At 38.7% G+C, this 21,327-nt stretch overlaps 2 protein-coding genes across 14 annotated transcripts in view; both read right to left on the reverse strand.

The window, feature by feature from the left end:
* Positions 1-1,961: 1,961 nt before the first annotated feature.
* On the reverse strand, positions 1,962-9,435 carry smpd2b (sphingomyelin phosphodiesterase 2b). Its single transcript, XM_044172280.1, has 11 exons — positions 8,974-9,435; positions 7,407-7,501; positions 7,207-7,303; positions 6,931-7,007; positions 6,334-6,427; positions 5,780-5,869; positions 5,608-5,690; positions 5,226-5,358; positions 4,531-4,635; positions 4,244-4,421; positions 1,962-3,543 (listed from the first exon to the last, which is right to left on the reverse strand). The coding sequence occupies exons 2-11, from the start codon at positions 7,454-7,456 to the stop codon at positions 3,119-3,121; spliced, it is 1,332 nt and encodes a 443-aa protein (XP_044028215.1). The 5' UTR covers positions 7,457-7,501; positions 8,974-9,435; the 3' UTR covers positions 1,962-3,118.
* A 1,665-nt stretch (positions 9,436-11,100) lies between these two features.
* Positions 11,101-21,327, reverse strand: part of tead3b (TEA domain family member 3 b) — a 33,795-nt gene continuing 23,568 nt past the window's right edge. For 3 of the 13 annotated variants that reach the window (XM_044168970.1, XM_044168948.1, XM_044168959.1), the window contains exons 5-16: positions 20,582-20,644; positions 20,378-20,440; positions 17,712-17,723; positions 16,570-16,695; positions 16,383-16,423; positions 16,131-16,187; positions 15,598-15,662; positions 15,377-15,513; positions 14,624-14,797; positions 14,103-14,246; positions 13,842-13,994; positions 11,101-13,326 (exon numbers count right to left, since the gene is read on the reverse strand). In XM_044168970.1, the coding sequence (XP_044024905.1) occupies positions 13,213-13,326; positions 13,842-13,994; positions 14,103-14,246; positions 14,624-14,797; positions 15,377-15,513; positions 15,598-15,662; positions 16,131-16,187; positions 16,383-16,423; positions 16,570-16,695; positions 17,712-17,723; positions 20,378-20,440; positions 20,582-20,644 (1,149 nt within the window). In that variant the 3' untranslated portion in view covers positions 11,101-13,212. The remainder of the gene's footprint in view (positions 13,327-13,841; positions 13,995-14,102; positions 14,247-14,623; positions 14,798-15,376; positions 15,514-15,597; positions 15,663-16,130; positions 16,188-16,382; positions 16,424-16,569; positions 16,696-17,711; positions 17,724-20,377; positions 20,441-20,581; positions 20,645-21,327) is intronic. The other 10 variants (XM_044169002.1, XM_044169054.1, XM_044168994.1 and 7 more) reach the window with 8 other exon arrangements.

Below are 21,327 nucleotides of genomic sequence, written 5' to 3' on the forward strand. Positions count from 1 at the left end.
ATACAGTTAGGTACAGTGTCTGTGTCTGAGAGCCCTTGAGATGATTAATGGAGCAGGAAAGGGAAAAGCAAAATTCTGCTACACACATTTGTATTCATTTCTTGGACTTTAATTTTTTTTTCTTTTATGTGAAATATCATATATTATATAATATTAAAACATTTTACCGTTTTGGGACTTGACAGTCATTTACCAGTTATTTAAATAAAACTTTTAATATTTAAAAGTTTAGAGGGGAAAATACTTCTAGGTAAAACTGCTAACAGCTCACAGACATCTTAAACATGACAAGGGGCCCCAACTAAACACTTCTTTTTTGTAAGAGGTCACAAGCCAAAAAGGTTGGGAACTAATGCTTTAACTTTTAAAAAATGCATTGTATTTTACACAGTTATCATTTGTTGTTTTATGCAAAATCTTAATCTGAAAAGTAGCTAGTAAGTATAGTTGTGAAATCAGTGTAGTGCAGTAAAAAGTACGATATTTCCCGAGTACTAGTAAAATTGGGAAGAAAATAGAATGGAAAAGTACCTCTAAATTGTACTTAAGCACAGTACTTAGGTAAATGTAACTTTCCATCACTATATATCTTATAACTACACTCTGAGGGCCAATTTGCATAATGAGTACTTTTTTATATTTATCTTCTATGCTTTTACTAAAATGTTGAATGCATAACTTTAACTTATAATGGAGAAATTTCATATTGTATTGGTACTTTAACTTTAGTAAAGGATCTAATTACTTCTTCCACTGCTGGTGTAGGGAAGCCTACCTAAGGTCTGGGAACCAACAGGTCTACGAAGGCTTCACTTCATCATGCTTTCAAGTCATGTAAAGGTAAATATAGGCTACAGCCATTGCAGCCATGTCACAATTAAGGACTCTAACAACTAATCAAACAAAATGTTGCACAATCAACACACACAACAGACTAGACTAGGACTGATAAGTAAAGACTAACACAAAAAGAGTTTACCCTCCACTAGAGCTCAGACCAGTTCACAGCATGTTACCTGCCACTACTTCAATGATGCCATCACTATTGTCCACTGCAAGATGAAGCAATTGTTTAAGACTAGGGAAGCGTAATTTATTTACCAACAATGCTAAAACAGATTAATAGAATAGGCTAGGATGCAGGTTAAGAAAATGGGTAAATATTTTGGGTAATACTCATCATCTCATTGCAGATGAGCTCCCTTAGACCTATTGTAACTTGACTCAAGAGTTGCACAAGAGATGTGTGGCATATACTAAGTATTCCAACTGGCCCTGCCAAACAACCACTCTCATTTAAATCCTGTTCTGTTAAACTACACTGATTTGTTATCCCCGCCTTTCCAGTAAAAATACTTTATCAATCTTTTGTGAAAATTCAATGTCTGATTTTGGTATGCACAATAAAATAAGTGATCCAGACTTTGCATTAGGTGTAGGTTAGCCTAATTCACATACACTATATGTATTTTGTGTTGTTAGGGATTGTGTCATGCAGTCTGAAATGCATGTGTAGCTCTATGAATTTATTGGTGTTTTTCTTATTGGTGACAAAGTCACAATATTTTGTGGGTAATGGCACTGAGTGTGATGTTTCATTTTTGACATGGTGCGAATTAAACGTATCGATGTCATTTGCACTGGGAAAAATAAAACAATTCAAGAGTACCACACCCATGGGTGCTCTTGCCCTGAGGGCTTACATGTGCCAGCTAGCATGTGGCATCTGGCAAATTTGGCGTTGGTCTCCTCTCATGCTCTGTCACCCTGGTCTTGTAATTGCTGCTCAAGAGCCAGTTTGGTGTTTCATTTGGAACAAGAGCTCACCTGTCTCGTGTACTTATATTGCTCTCTAGTGGTGAATGTGTAGTGTATCAGTGAATATTGTCTGCAGCTGAAATTGGCAGAGCACATCATCTGCTGACTTGCCACCTTTATCCAGAGCCACAGTAGTCAAGAAGCATGAGAATAAAGTCTTTATTATTGCTTTCATAATCATGCCCATCACAATTTTCAATTGGAATGAACATTAGGTATTATCTGAAATTCTGTGACAAATTAAGGAACTACCAAGTACTTTTCCAATATCGAGGTGAAAGTTAGGGATACATTTTAAAAATGATCAGTCACTGTTAGGTTCTTGCTGTGTCATAACACTGTTTTACAGAGATATGGAACATTAAGCAATTTCCTAGCATAGATAAAAGGAAATAGTTTATCTGGTTAATCAAGTAAGTGCACTGCACACTAAAGACATATTAAGCATTTTATAATTTTCTACAGTACATGATCTTTTGTAAAACATGTCAAAAACGTAGGTCAGAGTTAAGAGTATATATGACAGAATACCTTCAGCGCATTCCCACTGCTATACTTTGGGAAAGAGGAGTGTAGATTGTCTCTAACATAAAGATACTTTTCAAGTGCAAGACAGTGAACATGAGAACTGAGACATGCAGATAGAGTTTGTCCCTTTTCCTACAGTAACTACACTGAAAAGTCTAAACTGGTGCATGAGGATCTTTAAGTGCTATTGGAAGCTCTCAGTTATCTGTCCTGCAGGGGAAAAAATGTTACTGACCAACCTGTAAACCTACAACCTTCGGAGTGTATGTGTCTTACGTGCAGCAGAGACCACAAGGTTACTTTCTGTAAGTAAGTCAGCAAACAGTCTGGACCCATTATGATTGTGTGGTGGACTCACACAATCACAAAGGGGAAGCATGGAATTAAAAACAGAAACAACTGGTCCCGTTGAAATACTGGCGGGTGGAATGCAAGTCGGACCTGAGGCTCATTTATGACCTTTAAGAACAGCAATAGCACAGAAGTATCATACTGTGTGGTAAGAAGCATGTTTGTTGAGGTGCATAGAGGGAAATCTATGGGGTAAAAAAGGCTAAAGACGAGTATATAAAAAGTACAAAAATGTCAAAGCATGTGTCCTGCATTACTTTCAGAAACGTCTTTCAAAAACTCCTTCATTCTGCAGTACAAATCTGAATCTCAAGAGCCTAAAACACATTCAGAGGATAAATGACTCCTTCAAACATTCATCTTAAAGCTCACTTCTAAGGCTTCTTTCAGAGAGCCCACTTTGACCCAGTTTGCTTCTGCATTATTCCTCTGGGTCAAAGGCACTGGGCTCCTGACCCTCTGGGGGCCTCCGCTGGGGGTTGGTGGGCTGAGTCAAAGGAAAGCCCCTGAGCTTCTCTTGCAGACTACCTACAGCCAACCTCATCTGGTCTTCAGCCCCCTGAAGAGATTTCAGCTCCATGGTATAGAAGATGTACAGCAGAGAGGTGGTCAGCAGGATGGCGAAGCACAACGCAGCCAGCAGGTAGAAGGAGGTACGAGGGAAAGGTTGTTCTGCTCCCAGAGCCAACCAGGGCACCGCAGCGATGGCCAGCTCCAGAAACAGCAGGGCCAAGCCCATCACTCCGGTGCGTGTTGCTGTGTAGCGCATCCTCTCAGCGCAGTGCAAACCCACTTTGACTTCAGTACGGGCCTCTGTCACAATGTCAACCAACTCAGCCACCTTCCCTGAAGACATGAAAGAGAGAAGAGACAAAGAGCAAGTCAAAACCCTTGCAAGAGTTGATGGTTCAATACAAGCAGCATGGGTGTGATTAATACAAGTCTACAGTTGAACAGTGAAGTGCCACAGAAAAACATGAAGACATTCTGCAGGACTAGGCAAAAGAAAATACCAGTACCTACCTGTAGCTGACATTACAACAGCCCATTTGATGAGCTTTTACGGGGTCTTGCTCTCCTGAAGACTTACATTTTTTTCCGTTGTTGTACTGGTTCCCAAATAAGCCTATATGTTGGCGGTAACATGTTTCCATCTATCAGATTAGCAAATACATTTTTGACTTCCTAAGTCAAATTTCACACTGAGCTGACAATAATAATAATAATAATAATTTTTTTTTTAAAGATACAAGGATCCACTTAAAAAAAAAGGACTTTGCTCCGTACATGATTTAAATTACAGGAGTACCAGCGAGTTTGCCGAAAAACAATAGGTAATAACGGCTGTAATTATTACTGTGGTGGAATTACCAACATAAGTTAGTAAGATTCATCCTGAGGGGAACATTAATGTGTGAACCAAATTCCATGGCAATCTATCCAATATATGTTGAGATATTTCAGTCTGGCCCAAAGCGAAGGGCCGACCGATCGAACGACATTGGCATCTGTATCGCCACCCTGCTAGCATGGCTAGTAAAAATACCTGCAGCAGAGTCCTGATTCTTTGATTGCTTGTCACTTCCGGTCTCAGCTGGAGTGTGTGTCCCCAGCCTAAGTTCAGTGGTCAGAGCCTCATGATCAGAGTATGGGAATGGATGGTCAGGGACGGAGCCTTTGGTGGTGGACATGAAATCACAACAAATGTCCACTTTGGACGAACCCTAAGAATAATAAAAAAGGGAAATGCACTTTGGGAGTCCAAACACATTGTGAACATGAAGGGATTAAAAAAATATACAGCAGTTGTGACGACACAAAGCTTTCACCCACCTTGAACAGGATGTAGTCAATTCGAATTCCCTTCTCAAAGGGAACAAGCTCCTTTTTACTGATAAAAGGGTTGTCGGCTATTAGAGTTATACCATCCTCACAACCCTGCAACAGAAAATTATTTTTAACATTTATAAAAACAAACAAACAAGTTAAAAAACATTTTTTTTCTATCTTTACAACATGGCTCTTGTTTTCATAGTTTGACCATTATTTCTGTCAGTTATGATGACATTTTACTTACTAGCTTAATTCTTGAGATATGGGGCCAAAATGACACTGCTGGATACAGCTTTACAGTTTTGCAACTTCTTCCTGACCACGTATACTTATTGAAGTTGTGCATGCAAGATGTTTTAAAGTGCTGTGGATGATAATACCAGACTTCTAGGGTATGTTCACCTTGCTTTTACATCCACATATATGGAAAAAAATGTGGTTAAATTGGGGACTTGATTTAAACCTGTCTGATTACTAGCCATCCATGCTATTGTAGAACTGTCTAACACTGTCATGGTGTGCAGTATTTGACCATTAAGCTGGTCAAATGTAAAAACAGTAAAAAGTAAAATGTTATCATAATCAATGTGAATTATAGCCAAAACTACAACAATGAAACTGAATTTTACTTTAATTACTGTATTATGGCAGACAAATTAATCCTAATATTGTGTAGCATTCTTGTCACTACCTACATCGAATTTAGCGGTCTCTAAATAAGAGTCTCGGAGTCCAGTGTAAGTCCTCAGTAGTCTGTTGCCGAGGTCCTGAGGGTGCATGTTGAGGTCACCACCTAAAATCACCACATCTGCTCCAGCAGAGGTGTGGCTAACGGGCACAGAAAAACACATTATTACCAATGACACAACTTAACATCAAGATGAAACTTTACTGTGTTTAAAAAGCATTTAATGGTTAAGAATACTGTCGGACACTTAAGGTAAAGTGTTGCTACAAACATCACTAACACCAACTGACAACAGGTGAGGTTCACCTGAAAAATATGCAAATATTCACTAGAGTAAACAAATGTGGCTCATATTACGTGAGCAGAATTAACAAGCAGAGACACACTACCGAATGAACTGCTGCAGCTCCCAGGCCTGAACAACTCTGTGAGGTAGATAAGGATCCTTGTCTCTGCAGTACTCTGCATGCAGCTAAAATCAATACACAGAGCGAAAAGCATTGATCAATAACTGTATATAATACACAGGTAGGGCTGAGAGCTGATGTTAGGAAACCTTACATGAGTAACGTAGACGTTTGCCGTCAGGCTGCCAATGTTTAAGACGGCCATCCCAACAGCTTTACCTCCAAACCAGTCTCCATGGTGAGCCTAAATATTAGGAAAAGTTATGAGAGAAAAGGAGGTATGCTATTCTGCAAAGAGGGGTTGCAGGAGGGCAAGCTAGCTCTTTATCTTTGTTTAAAACTCACATTATTTATACATTTATTACGTTGCATTTATTACATTATGAACACATTCTTTTAGAATTGCAATTTTGTTATGTGCTTTTACTGGTTTTGTTCTTTTAATTTCATCTACTCAATTGCTCTTTATTTTAATCTTAATTCTTTATATTTTATTGCACCATGCATCTCCTGGTGTTATGTCTATGTGAAGCACTTTCTAACTTGTTCTTGAAAAGTGCTATATGAATAAAGTTGTGAGTATTCTTTTTGGGAAATGAGATTGTCTACTTCAACTGTTTTATTTACTACTGTTCACTTTCATCAAGTCATATTTGGACTGTACAGTATAAAACACTACTTTCTGTGTCTCAGGCTCTCCAGACTTACCATGTATGGATAACCATTCAGTGAGTAGCGATAAAGAAAGGTATCATGGATTCTGTGTTTGGAGAAAATGGCCAGTCCACTGCCTATGACTCCACTGCAGAATGAGAGGAAACGCAAAACACGAGCAGAAGTTGTACGTTCCACACTAAACACCAGCTTCAGCAGAACCTGATTATTGTTTAATGAAATAACTCACATCCCTGGTTTCCATGTAGATCTACATTATGCTATCATAAGTAGGTGTTATCTGTAGTAGATGTGAGAACTTATCTACTAGAGTTGACATTTTTGTGAGCTGCAGAGGGGATTAGAGAGGTAGAACCTTTGATTAATCTCAGTCTTATGCCTTGGTGTGGAGGTCAACAAAGAATTAAGCTTCAGAAGTTAATCCTTATAGGTAAGGCCAAAGCTTCGGTAACATTTTGCAGATTGATCAATGCCTTGAAAGTACATTTTTCTGACACTAGGGCACCTCAGGAGTCTTTTGAAGATATGACAGCTTACTCATTAATTTTACTCATAGATTGAAAGACATTCAAAGGTAACAGGTTCAGAAAAGGTTGCACATCAACCTTGGGATGAGAGTAAAAGCATTACCTTTTGAAGTAATGAGAGTGAGGATGACTACATGCAAGTTTCTTTTTCAAGGAGAGATAGTCTTTCTCACTCCACACCTGAAAAAAAAAAAAATCACTTGAAAAGTAGAATACCAGGCATCTTTAATTAATATTGTTCATACGAGTTTACAAGATTTATGACTTAAGGTTGGTCTTTATTGCAGAATACACCAAAAATCAATAGCTCAAAGCGCACAAGCTGAACAGGTCAATCAGATTAGTGACTCTGATACTTTATAAGATGGCTTCCACCAACCTCTTGCAGTAAGACAATATCATGTTCTTCCTTGCACAACAAATCTCCAATCATGGCATAGCGCTGAGGACAGTGTTTACTAAGGTAGTGGATCCCCCTGAAAAAACAAAGAGTGTGGACACTGTGTGTTTGCATATATGTTCCAAAACAAAAACAAACAAACAATGTTTTAAGAATCACTACGAATCACAGCCACTGACCAGCAGTTCAGAGAGAAGACCCGCACACTGACAGAGTCTGTGTTAGCCATGCTGGCAGATCAGTGGATCAGTATGTGACGATGGAGGGTCAGATCCTAATGTGACACATAAAAGCGATTGTTAGACATTGTTGTCTGAGTTTGATTTTTCATATCTAATCCCAAATAAACACTTTAGGTGGAATGTCTGGGTGCACAAAAACACATAAGCACTGTAATAAAACGGGAGTAATTCAGAAAGGAAAAGCAATTTGAGAGTTGGACAACTGGAACTTGTAGATCAAGGGCAAATGCACACATATGAATTCAAATCATAAAATAAAAACTTTAGAAACTGAATAAGCACACAATCATGAGTCTCAGAAAGAAGATTATGTGGAAAAAGACACATTAAAAAAAAGAAAAATAAACATTAAAAACTGCATGGTAAGCACAAAAAGTGCCAACCAAGCAGACTGCAGCCTGACTATAGTTCCAGTTCTGAGCCTTAAATTGTTTAAAGGATTCAGCAAATTTATATCTGAAAAACTGTAAACAAATCTATTTGATATTAACAGATTGTGAATACAATTCTTTATACTAAAATAATGAATTGGCACCTGTAAAGGTATGGTCAGGTCTGAAGATAAGCAACTATGTTTTTTGAATTAATGTTTTATAACTGAGCTGACCCTGGCAGGCTTCACCATGTCATGCAGTGGGGAAATGTTATTGATTTTTTAAACAAGAGACAAAGTAAAGAGACATTTGCGTTCACTCCTTTCTCCTGGGAGTGTAACAATACACCAGCCCCAAACAGAGTGCTGATGACACAGCTTTGCTCTGTCTGGTGAGAATAAGGGGAAGCAGCAATTCAGTGAAAAGAATCAAGGGGCTTTAGTGTCAGAGGTTTTGAACAGGCAAAACTGGTCATTCAGTGTGTGTCAGTACAGAGGAAACACACACCATAAATAAAATACACAATTTCCTTGCAATTATAAGTCTAACATTAACCAAAAGTTATGCAATGCGTCTGTGTTTGCATCCAAAACACTAAGGGACGCCCCATGAATCCCAAAGGAGTGTGAGTTACAGACAGCAGATGCAGCTGCCAGGTAACAGTTAGTTAGTGGCACCTACACTGGACTTTAACCCTAAAATGAAGATAACCTCACTGACACTGTCACGTCAATAGCCTGCATGTGCCCGGATCTTGCACAGCCAAATTACTCCAGATTAAGTTACATGTGACCCAAAATGCCAGATGTCTGATGGTGTTCGGGCAAGAAATGCAGAGGTAAAATAACGTTCGCTCGTAGACAAGGTAAATGCTTCGACAGCTGCACTTGTTAGTCTTCGGAAGGCTTTGGTAGTGGATATTTTGATGAAAACCATTAGAACACAATCAGCTTCATTATTATGTAAAGTTAGCTATAATATTCGAGCGTTAATCACAGGTAATCCGTTAACGGCTGCTGAACAACTCTAGCTAGCCATTTGGCTAATTTAGTCTCTGTAATTGTGACGCTAGCTCTGGTTTCTGTTGACTTGTTACCCAAATGGTTTATTCATTAGTTAATTTAACTCACCTCACGACCCTGTTGACGTCAGCTGAAGTTAACTGGACCGTTTGATGGGCTGTTACAATGTTGTAATATCAGTTTTGGCTTTGGATCCAAACCACTTCCTGTTAGCGTGCTAGCTGATATTCTAAAATTACTTAATTATTAACAACAGTATACGTAATCGGTTGGTCAGCTCATCTCAGATAACGAACACTAATTTAGCGGTGTATGGCCACTTCAATTGCTACGTGCTTCTCCTGCCCCGGAGTAAAGTCAGTTGGGATAAACATACTTGTTATGACCTCCGGTTGTATTTTTCCCTCAAAGTAAAACAGGAACTTCAGTTGCGTCCGTATTTCAGTCACAGGACCCCCAGAGCACATATATAGAATATATTTTTAATGGGGTGTTTAGTAAACGTGGATACGTTATGCAAAAACGCGATTTCAACTAAGCAATCACTTCTTTTTGTGCAAAATTTTAATTTGGAGGCTTTCACCAAACATCCGTTTTTATTTTAGCTCTCTAGACAACCGTTTCCGGTTCGATTCCGTCGCAGCCGCGAGTAATTCTGGGAGGTTGAGTTCTTTCAGCCAAACACTTGGCAGTGGTAGCCGAGCACAAGGAAAAGTCCTTCATTCAAAATCCTGCTTACATAAAATACCAGTTAAACACTTAAAGTGTCAAAACGTGTAAAAGTACTCATTATGCATACAACTGCCCCCTGTTAATGATATATTATAAATTACATTATTAGATTGTCAATGTTTTGACACTCCCCTCCACAAAAATAGTTTCTTACCGTCTGCAGTCATCAAAAGGCCTGGCACCCTCAGTGACCCAAACTGTAATTTATATAACAGTCATATTATACAAATTCTTTATTATTTTCTTATTATATATGTTGTATATTATTTAATATCTTATTGTCAATTTTATATTTTATATTTATGATTCTTGACCTGCAGTACTTGCTTTATATATATTATATTTCTACTATGTTTATTGTTTTGCATCAAAATGCCAAAACATATTCCTTGTATGTGTAAACCTACTTGGCAATAAAGCTAGTCCAGTGCTCTCCAACCTTGGGTCGGCCCCCGACAAAGCACCACAAGATTAATCTGGGGGGTCCTGAGATGATTAACAGGGTAGACAAGAAGAAAAAACAAAGTTGTGCCACACAATTCTGTATTTTATTATTTTAAAAAAAATCCCCCTCTCACCTCCCGTGGGGTGGTATGTGTTGTCCTCAAGCTTGGGTCCTGGGAGTTTGAGTTATATAAATATATATATGAACTTAAAGAAAAGTTTTTAAAGAAATATTTTTAAACTTTTTTTTAAGTTTAGAAAGGAAAACACTCTCTCATGGAAACACGAGAAGGGGCCCCAACCACTGCTTTTTTGTAAGGAGTCACAAGACAAAAAGGTTAGGGGCCACAGGTTTAGTCTTTAGCAATGACGCTTTTATGTAAAATCTTAATCTGCAAAGTAACCAGTAACTACAGTATATTTGTCAGGTAAATGTAGTGGAGTAAAAAGTACAGAATTTCCCTTTGAAATGTAGTCAAGTAGAGGCAGAAAGTAACAGAAAAAGGAAATACTAAAGTAAAGTGCAAGTTTACAAAATTGCACTTAAGGACAGTACATGAGTGAAAGTACGTAGTTATTTTCCACCACAGGCTGCAGGTGTTCCCAGGGGGTTCGAGGTTTTGCACCAAATTCTGTGACCTGATTATGAATTTCAGCTATATTCCCACTGCAAACATTTTATCACACGTATAGGCTACTCTATTGTGATTTCACTGTACCAAAATCTCTGACCATTCAGATTCTATGATGCTAGAGCATTAACTACATGAAAAAGACTAAAAGGTCAGCTATGTTAGTGACAGGTGAGGTGCTGCTACCATATTAAAGTATGATACAAACATTTGCAGTGGCAGTACAGCTGAAATTTCTAATTGGGTCAGAGAATCTGATGGGTCCACCCGGGACCCCTGAGATAAATGCTAAATGCACCTTTCATTCAGTAGAATGGGTGAAAAAAAGAAGCTCAAACAAGATCATATATAGCTAACTTGTGGAAACTAACATTTGGTTTCATGGGCCTCTGTTATATTGGCTTGAAAAGAACCATCATGGACAAAACAAATTTACAAACATGTTTAATAAGTTTTTCTGGGGAAAAATGGCCCCAAAGGCACCATGCGTCTTTTATTGTTAGATACATTTGTTTGATTACATAGTCCAACCTCTACTTTGAAGTATAAAATTGCAATGCACAATGGTAACAAAGACAACAGTAAACCACCTTAAACCAAAAAACAACAACGAAAAACTGCCCACACCATTCAGAATATGATACATTAGATATCTCATTATTAATTATCAATATCAGCACAGTCACACATTATTTTCAGTGAAGCATATGGCAAACACTGAAAGTCAAAAGACAACAGAATCAAAACAAAACATTAATCTTGATAATGGCAAAACAAATTTGTCTGTATAAAAGATACATTGAGAAACCTGCTAGAGGAGTGCTATTGTATCTAGCTTGTGAAATATGACATTCAAAGCCAGGTGCAACTGTTCCACCGTACAATATCTTAAATTTGAACTTTTATAGCACAATTGTCCAGTGAACCACACAGAGTAGACACTTGTCTAGCAGGATCCATGGGATGACAGTTCTCCTGTCTCTAATAGGAGTCCTACAACACTTTTAACATCTCCATCACAATGGAAAATGATCAATACGTCTCCAGTACCCCACCCTGCCCTCCCACTATTTCTTTTCCATCCCTATAAATAACAATCAATGGTCGTACTCTACAGCACAGAGACAATAGCTCTCATTCAAGACAATTATTTAGTTTGATGTCAAAATAATTTCATGTGTAATATTGGTAAAAAAAAATTGTCTTAAATATCAAAACTGAACTTTTCTTAGCAGACGCAGCTTCTCCACACATTACACGGAGAAGGGTGAAGCAAATGAACTGACTTCACAGCATACAATCTCTTTTTTAAACAAAAGAAAGTGATTTACTTCTCTCCGCTTAAACCATGGTCTCTGTGCTGAGTTACTTGATCACAAATATGAACATAAAGCCCCCCCCCCCCCAAAAAAAATACTCCTATGTAACACATATTCCTTTAGCATCCGCTGACTCACAGTAAAGAAACAATTCATTTTTCCATTAGGCTACATAACTCAAGGAAGAAAATAAGCACTGCTGTTGCTTCACCCCCCTTCTTGATCTTTTAAGTGCAACCAAGCACACGTCTTCAAAAAGAGAGAAATAACAGGGGATCTCTTAAGAATGGCAAAGCCCTGGCTTTATTTCAGGCTAACAATGGTACAAGGCATCCCTAGTGTCAAAAGTCAGTTATAGATAGATGCTTGTAAGACCTGATTTTTAAATTGTGTAATAAAACATAAAAAAAGCAGAACCTTAATAGTACGGTAACACAATAAACCTTCTCCCTATACACTTAGACTGTAAAACGTGGGACGATTTTTTTAGTAAAAAAACAGGCTACATGAAAATTAGTTATCCCATCTCATTTCTCTGTGTGCCGGAGTACAAAAACTGCCTCAAAAACTTAGAGGTTTCTTTCCAATTTCTTTTTTTCTTTTTTTTTTTACAAAATACACCTGTCTGACTATTTTCAGTTTGTTTAAAAACAAGAGGTAGTAAAAAAGGCAATCCAAAGTTGCAGGCAATGATATAATCTTTGGAGTAAAGGCACTTGCTTTCCTAACAAACCTACTGCAACAACACCACTTGGCTCTGGTTTTCCCCTTCCGTGGTCCTGTTCTCTCTACTTTTTCAATCTTATATACACTTCTCTTATTGCCCAGAGTGTGTGCCCTTGGATACTATAAGAGGCTTTTTAACCCTAAACACATTCTCGTTCCCTCAATAAAACATTTCAAGCTCCATCAATTACCTTGGCAAAAGTGACCCACTTCATCTAAGGCATGTTTAAACACATGGAAAATAGATAGTTGTTCGAAAAATCCATAATTCTTCAAAATTTCTTTGCGCGACGGCATGTTGAGATTCACTCTTGTTTTCCTTGCGAACAAGACTGTTTTTTTAAAGCATAAAATGTGTCCATGTTAGTTCGGTCTAGCATTGTTTTAAAGTTTTTTTTTTTATCTTTTTCGTTTTTCCTGGATGGCTGAGCTGGTCGAAGAGAGATTGTGTCACGCTACTGTCTGGCTTTTCCGAAAACCTCCCTGAAGAGCTGTTAGTCTTTAACAAGTCTGTAGACATGATACTGCGCTCCATGTTCGCTTGTGGAAACCTCAAAAACAAACGCTATACAGAGCAAGGTCTCCTGGGTGTCGCGGTTCGTCACCACCTGAGAGGCAAACGGAAAATGTCAAGTGAGAAATATGAAGCAGCAGAGTCTGTTTAGAAATACTGCAGTGAGTCAGTCAATAACTTCTTAAAGGAATATTCTTACTGCCTTTCTTGCCAAGAGTCAGATGAGAAGACTGATATCACTCTCACATCTGTACACTAAATGTGAAGCTACTGATTATCTTAACTTAGCATAAAGACACTGGCATGGCCCTGTTACAGGTAACAAAATTCTCCTACCAGCTCCTACCTAAAGCTCAGGAATTAACATATTATATCTCATTTGTTTAATCTGAACAAAAATGGTTAGCTGCTAGCTGTTTCCCCCTGTTTCCAGTCTTTGTACTAAGCTAAGCTAAACAGCTGCCGGCTGTAGCTTTATATTGATCGTACAGACATGAGAGTGGTGTCGATCATATCATCTAACTCTCAGCAAGAAAACGAATATTATCTATATTTCCCAAATTGTCAAAATATTCTTTTAATAAATCGATAAAATCCAGTGTACGTTACCTGTAGGATAGTAAAGTTTTCAAGAACACTGTTCATCATGTATTTTTCAGGCAAGTGTTTGAGTTTGTGGATAAAGTTGATCATGTACTCGCACATAGGAGAGCGGTGGATCCTGTAAACACACTTTCCTCCCTCCAGGCGGGCGTACTCTGTCTGCAACACACACACACAGAGTCAAAAACCACCAAGTAGTAAGGTGAAAATGAGAGACTGTACATCAGTTGTTTGAGAGGCGGATGCAGTATCAATGCACATTCTTACCTCTACTTTCTCGACAACCTGCTTGCCAAATGAGCAGACTTTGGTTGAAACAGTGATCGTCATGTTCTCAAGGCTGCTGTACTGGCTGCTGACACCGTAGAAAGAACCAGGGCCATCCTGCATGCCGCTGCTGTTCAGGTCCGCCTGCAGAGCGCATACATTTAATCAGATTAGTGATGATCATCACATACTTGGATAATTTGTCATGAATTGCGAGATTGCAAGAAAAATGTAAGGTATTTCAGGGGTGTTTTGTTTCTGTGCAAGGACAAACTTCTTGAGATTAGATGTTTAGGGACAACATAATGTGTGCAGAGACAGTTTACTAACATAAAGAGAAGTGCAGTGTACATGATGAAGCAAGCCATTGTGAAATGCCTTCTGTAGAATTAATATAATAGAAAAAGATTTCACACTTTTCCGTACTGGGATGATGTTAAGCAGAAACTAGCCAAAGTGAAAGACAAACGCACAATAACAACTAATAACTGGTAGATAATAATATAATAATAACAACCCACCCAGAATTTAACCAGGAAGAAAGCATTTTGAGGGCCTTTCTCATAAAGCTCTTTGAGCCCACCCTTCTTCTCAGGGAACTTGTCGTAGATCTGCCGGATGTCCACAGCCTCAAGGAGTGGGTCGCTGTAGGAGGGGTTGGTCTGTCCAATGTGGACAAACAGGTGTTTGCTGTACTGCAGTGGACAAAGACAGAAGAGATAAGGGAGGATGTGGTTTACCTCAAGAACATCAGCTGCAAAACTTAATATGATATTCTGTTCACTTTTGAGAATAAGGAAAGAGGAGAGTATTAGGATTTCTCCAGGTGTTCTCAGGCTCTGCTGCTGTTTCAAAAACTGCACCTAAACTTCGGCATTTAGCTTATGCTGGAGATAAAGAGAGGCCGTCTGACTCCTTTCCAAAGCTTCCTGCAACAGCAGATCCACACTGACTCCTCTGCACAGATATTATACTAAATACTACATCGCAGTACGCAAAATATTATAGGGCACATGTAACCATGTAAAGCACTTTGTAATTTTGATTTTGAAAAGTGCTGTATTAATAAAGTTTATTATTATTAATATTATTAAAGCAGAGCTATTCTGCTGTTAAAGAAATTTAAATTACTTTACTAATTTTACTGTATTGTTATGAAATGATTGGCCCCCTGATGCCTCTGGACTCTGGGCTCTGGGCGTATGCCTGCTAGGCCCGCTCAGTAATCCATCCATGTCTGTATGGGAGAAGCCTTATTGTAAATTGTCACCCACGTTGTCTGGGTCTCTCTGGACCTCCATGAACGCTGAGTACTCCAACATCCGCAGCTTAGAGGAGGCGATGGTCCGGTCCTGCCACACTGGCACTGCAGTAGCAGTTGGTGCAGGAGGAGGTGCCAAGGGCTCATAACCTGGAGGGCACACACACAAACATTTGTAAAACATTTCTGATTTCATTTTTAAAAACTTCTCACAGAGTTTTACTTCATACTTACTTGGTATAGATTGTGGTATAGGACCTGATAGGCTTGGGTATGGGGGCTGTTCAAAAGGTTTGATACTGAAAGACAATGAATGGCTCAGTGAGACAATGACCTCTACTATATAGGGTCAGTATCAGGTGTTTGTGGCACATGGGTCCTATTATATTTGTATTTCTGATCATTTTGTTTTAATGTGAAAATCTGTTAGTGTCAGAGTGTAAGCATGTGTTGTTGCACCAGCTAGGCGTAAGTCCACCTGCTTCATTGCTTCTTAATGATGCAAAATAGCATCGATTAATTATGCTTCCACTGACAAATCTAAGAAAATTGATTAAAAGATTTTAGTACTTTTTCAGTGAAAGCAAGTCATCGAACACTATGAGGATTTATCTTCCTTATTCCATTTTTCTCAATCAAATTTGAAGCAGTTAATTTGCCCGGTGGTGGTTTACATCAGTGCAGGAAACATACAGTACAATACAGTGTAGAAGAAGAGTTAGTGCTGCTTTGTGCTCACAGTTGGACCTCGGCTAGGGGGAACTTACGCATGGCTGGTGCGGCCAAACCCAGGAGTCCTTCCCGGGTTGAGATCTAGAACCAGCCTGGTGTGCAAAAACGTGATTCGTTAAACATGCCCTGCAATACCCACCTGACATTAGACCTAAACCCCCTCACTGACTCAGTCACTCGTTCACGTATTTACTCATCTCTAGCACCAATCTCTCTCTTCTGAAACTACATACACCCTGACGTCATCCCACAAATATCTTGTGGGTTCGGTAGAGGGGTTTACTTACTCCTGAGAGGGTCCAGGCTGTCCTGGGATAGCAGGCCAGAACTGGAGATTAAGAAAACATTGTTTATTGTTTTTGTAGTATTAATCAGTCGTCTTCGGATCAAATCCAATGTAATTTTTGTGACTGAAAACTACAACAAAATGTGTTAATGTGTTGTAATTGCACAGAAAATGAATGGTGGGCTCACTCTGGCTGGCTGGTAGGGGGCAGGAGGCAGTGGTGGAAGATGATTCTTTATCATACTCGGGGAGACGATCTGTGCAGACGACAGCGCTGCCATGTTCTGCAAGGCTTTGTCTTTAGACGCCTGATCCTAGAGATTGAAACAGAGGAATGTCTGGGGTCAACCACAAGGTGGCACCATAACCTAAACATTATCTACTGCTGTATTAGAGTGTAGTTTAGTATATAGACTTCCACACTACGCTGCATTTATTTGTAGCTGTTTGATGAATAATTAAAACAATTCTAATTCTAAAATGTATATATTTAATAATATTGAGAGCTTCTAAGAGTTATGATAAGTTTGACGTGAGTCAATAAAAACACATATTACATGGAGACACAACTGTTCTAGTTATTCTTAAAACTAAATAAAGAGAACATTTTTTTGAAAGAGCAGCTTGACAGAATGAAGCAAAGAGACGAACAGAGAAGATGCCCCGCTGGTATTTCAGCTCGGGTCACAAGACAAATTGAATGTCAATGTGTTATCAGGATCACCACAGGAAAAAGAGAATAAAGAGAGTGCATTGGTTTGGAATGCAGATTTACATTCATGTTGCATTAAAAAGTGTACATCAACAAATTCTAGTTTTACTATGCGGATAAAAGCGGTACTATGTACGTGAAATAAGCAGCAAAAGATATACAAAGCCAACCAGTTCATGTCCATGGTGCACAACATTTTATGACTTACAAACACATCAAAGCTTTCATTTAAATACACCAAACTAAATTTAAAATGCATCCTCTTGCTCTTTTTTCATGTTTACAAAAGAATGCACTTAATGTACTAATTAAGCTACGACCTTGCAATTAAAATGAAAGATGCCTCGAAAGTGAGACCCCAAATCAAAGAGCGACACCCTATGCAAAGCAAGCAAGACTTTGGCTTTCGTCAGAGGCTGCGGGGATTACGCTACATCAGGCAGGATGCGCAGCAGTATTGTGTTCAAAGCATGGCTTTTTCCTAAGCATTGATTCATTACAGGGTAGCAATGGGGCGGGACACCATGCCAGCAGAGGGCAATAGCAAGGGGACAGTGCAGTGGTGCTACCAAACAAAGGAGGGGAGGGAAGCATATTGCACAAGTCAGATTCACTTACCAAATTCATTGCCTGAATCAAAAAAGAGAGAAACCATTAGTACTGTGCAGTTGTAAATGATGTGTTCAGATTAATTAGGAGTTTTGGTTGACATAGTATTTGACTAAGTGAATTTCACTGTTTTGATACTGTAGACATGGTGTGCAATAACTCAGAATTCGAAGTTTATCCAAACACACCATGACTGACAGTTTGCTCTTGTTTAGAGGTTACAAGGTTCAGTAGGGACTATGGCGTTAAAAGAATGCTTCAATACAAAATTATCACAATATTTTGAAAACTATTAGGTATAGCAATTTAGCCAAAACATTTGCATTACATTTGGTAATGTAAATGTCAGCAGTAAAAAGTTGAAATAATAGCCAAGGATTAATTAAAATCATGTATTTTAAGGATGTTCTTTCAGTAAGTTCCCAGTACAAATCTGTACTGTATAACTGGGGATCACATTGCTTTATAACACTGAACATAGAAGACCAACAGAGGAAAAACATGATGCAAATAGTAAAAAGTTGAATCCTTGGAGGTTTATTCCAGCACAAGCCTTCAGCGCATTACGTCAAATGTACAGCTGGTACTACAGTGTGTAGCCATTTTAGCAGTCACACTTTTACTTCATGTTTGTTCAGCTGATGCTATAATGATGCTAAATTTCACGTTATTCCCTGGAGGAGGGAGTTGCTCTTTGTCAGCCATCTGAACTTAAAAGAGGTGGCTTGGAAACTAGTTTGCTAAGTTTTTCACTGACAAATAAGCTACTTTGGCTTAACTTCATAAAGTGCTTGATAAACACTTGGACAAGACGTTGGTACGGCTACAACTGCATGTACAGGTCATTAGTTGATATTTAGGAAAAAGTTAGAAGGAAGAACAGCATAGAAAACTCCCTCAAGTGCTGCCAATGCTACTATCCGACAACGGTGAACTCATGAAACATAAAAAAACCCAAATGATTGGACTGAATCACATGTTGAGTGAAGAGTTGAAAGATTTTTGTGAACGGGTTTAAGAAGTACACATAAGCATGAGATGATTATACTTTTACATATTCATTTTGCTACAAAAATGTGTCAACTCAAATATGTCGTGTTGTTTGAAGGAGACAAAATACAGATGGTTGTATGTGTAAAAAAGTAATCACAGAAAGAATAGAAGAAAACATGATTAATCTCTTCAAGAAGAGAGGATACAAGACACCACACAGTATATTACAAGCCTGGTTTTATGCCATTATACTGCTGTTGGTCCATTTATAGAGCAAACAAAATGTGCAAGACGAAGAGTGCCAATCAAATGTATGGTTTAGATATGCTGACCCCAAAATGCAACATGAAGAAAATGTGTTTGGAAAAATACTTTAACGTTAAGATCTGCAAACATTTGGAAACACAATTTTTGATGCTATGATGTGAATGTGAAAAGAGCGGGGAGGTTAATGTGGCGGCCTTGCTTCGTAAGTCCTGTGACTTCACTAGTGAGGACTTCTAACCTTTGGACAAACAACAGGGGAGGGAAGTTATGGCTCACTATGGGGAAGTTATGGCTCACTGTGAACAGTCTTATACTTTGTATTCAAGAGAAATTGAGCATTTATGGAAAGCTCACAAACTTGTATCACTGGACAAACAAGTTCATTCTTCCTACTGTACGTTATACAATTACTTCTTGAGGTCAAAGTTTATATGATGTAAAGAAGTAAGGAGGTTGATGCATCCATTTCCTTATAGATTATTATACCAGCCACTGCTAGGTGAACTGAACTACAAATGATGCCACTGAAAAGGCGAGCGGTATTCAAATAGTTGTAAACTGCTATTTCAACCCCTAGATGCCACTAAATCCTACACACTGTACCTTTAAAACCAAATATGTCACTTGTGGATGCTGGTGTCCACTAGAGGATTAGTCTGCATAAAGGGGTTAATTTAAGTTAGCACAACAGAATGCCACAATGTCTTCAGTATTTACATGTGTCTGCATTATGTATATATACGAATATAGAAAAACTGTAAAAAGCATTAAGAGAGATCAGAGGGATTGGAAAAACTACAAGATGAGTCAAAAAGAGTCATATTATAACAACAGTCAAAGATGTTTTTTGAATTTTAATTTTCAGTTTAATAAAACCCATCACAAACAGACACTTAAAAGGAACTAAAGGTATCAAAGTAGAAAGAGTTTTAGGTAAAGTCTCAGAGAAGTACAGTATGCTGCAGAAGCATTGGCTGGCACAGAGGACAGATACGGAGCCAGAGCAACATGCAGCTAAATGATCAGTCACTGGGATCATCATAACAGCTTGTGTGGCATTCCTTTAAAGAAGAAGCTTTAGAATCAGCTACTATACTTTCACTACCGAGGGATGAGATTAGCCTTACAGTTCATGCAGCTCTGACCTACAGAAGTTAAAAAGCTTTGTCTGTATGTGCACTGCATGCATGGTACAGAAGCGAGACTGTGGTTCCCTTGGGTATATCAGAGAATGAACTCCTAAAGAATATTTATATTATCTGATTTATTGTTAAACAATGTATTTTGCATCCACTTCTCTAGCAGGAACTGGCCTTGCATCAAAGCAAGGACTGATATTAATGTGCACAAATTTGCAGGTTAGTGCAAAGCCAAGCCTTTACCAGCCCACATTGAGCCCGCGGTGAAGCGCATACCTTTAGCTTTGACTGGATCTCGCGAGATTTTCTCCGGGCGAGAACCTGCAAGTGGCTAGAAACCTGCACAGAAGAATAGCCAAGAGGAGGGAAGAAGAAAAGGAGACAGGGAGAAAAAGACAAGGGAAGAAAGAGAGAAGCCGTAACCAAAGAGGAAAGAGACGCCCAGTCAGTGTTGCCAGGAGGCAGGTTTGCGGGACCTACCTTTATACCCGCCTGGTATTCACGAACTTTCTTCCGTGCTAACACCTGTATGTGACTAGACACCTAAAGGGGTGTGAAACAGTTTTTGAGCATAAAACCAACATGCACTCAGATGCGTGCACACACATACATGCAAGTGCAGACATGTACATACACATACTTAGAGAGATAAAATTCACAGTGAGAGTAAATAGTTCATGCAAACAATAAAAGTTGATTTAAAGGATAAGGCTGGTGATATTCTACATTTTTCTTATTACCAACAAATCCCATGAAAAGACCAAAACCATCAATGAACTGATGCTACTCACACGTATTGCCAATTGTGTAGCCAAAGCCTGATATAGTTTATTCCTCAGACCTCCATTGTTGTCCAAAAACTATTAAAAATACATCAATGAGCCACACTGGGTGACAAGTTTCGTCATTGTGATGAACATGGGCACTGTAGTCTTATTTGCTGCCGTAAATACTCACTAGAGCATCAAATGTGTATTAATCCGCAGCTGAAAATAGTTGCCAACAAATGCACTATTTACTCCTGTTTGACTGATGTTGTAAAAAGTACTTTGCCTTTAAAAAACTGAAACTATATATTTGTGACCCACTTAAAGATTTACATGTTCAGTAGGAAAAAATGGGTTTGGGGGCTGAGTGCCACAGACCGAGTAGGTAAGTTAAAAGCTATTGAAAGACGGACTATCACATTGCTGGTTTTGGTCTTCTCGTGGGATTTGTTAACAATG

This window comes from Siniperca chuatsi, linkage group LG2, assembly GCF_020085105.1.
Source record: "Siniperca chuatsi isolate FFG_IHB_CAS linkage group LG2, ASM2008510v1, whole genome shotgun sequence".
NCBI classification, from domain to species: Eukaryota; Metazoa; Chordata; class Actinopteri; order Centrarchiformes; family Sinipercidae; genus Siniperca; species Siniperca chuatsi.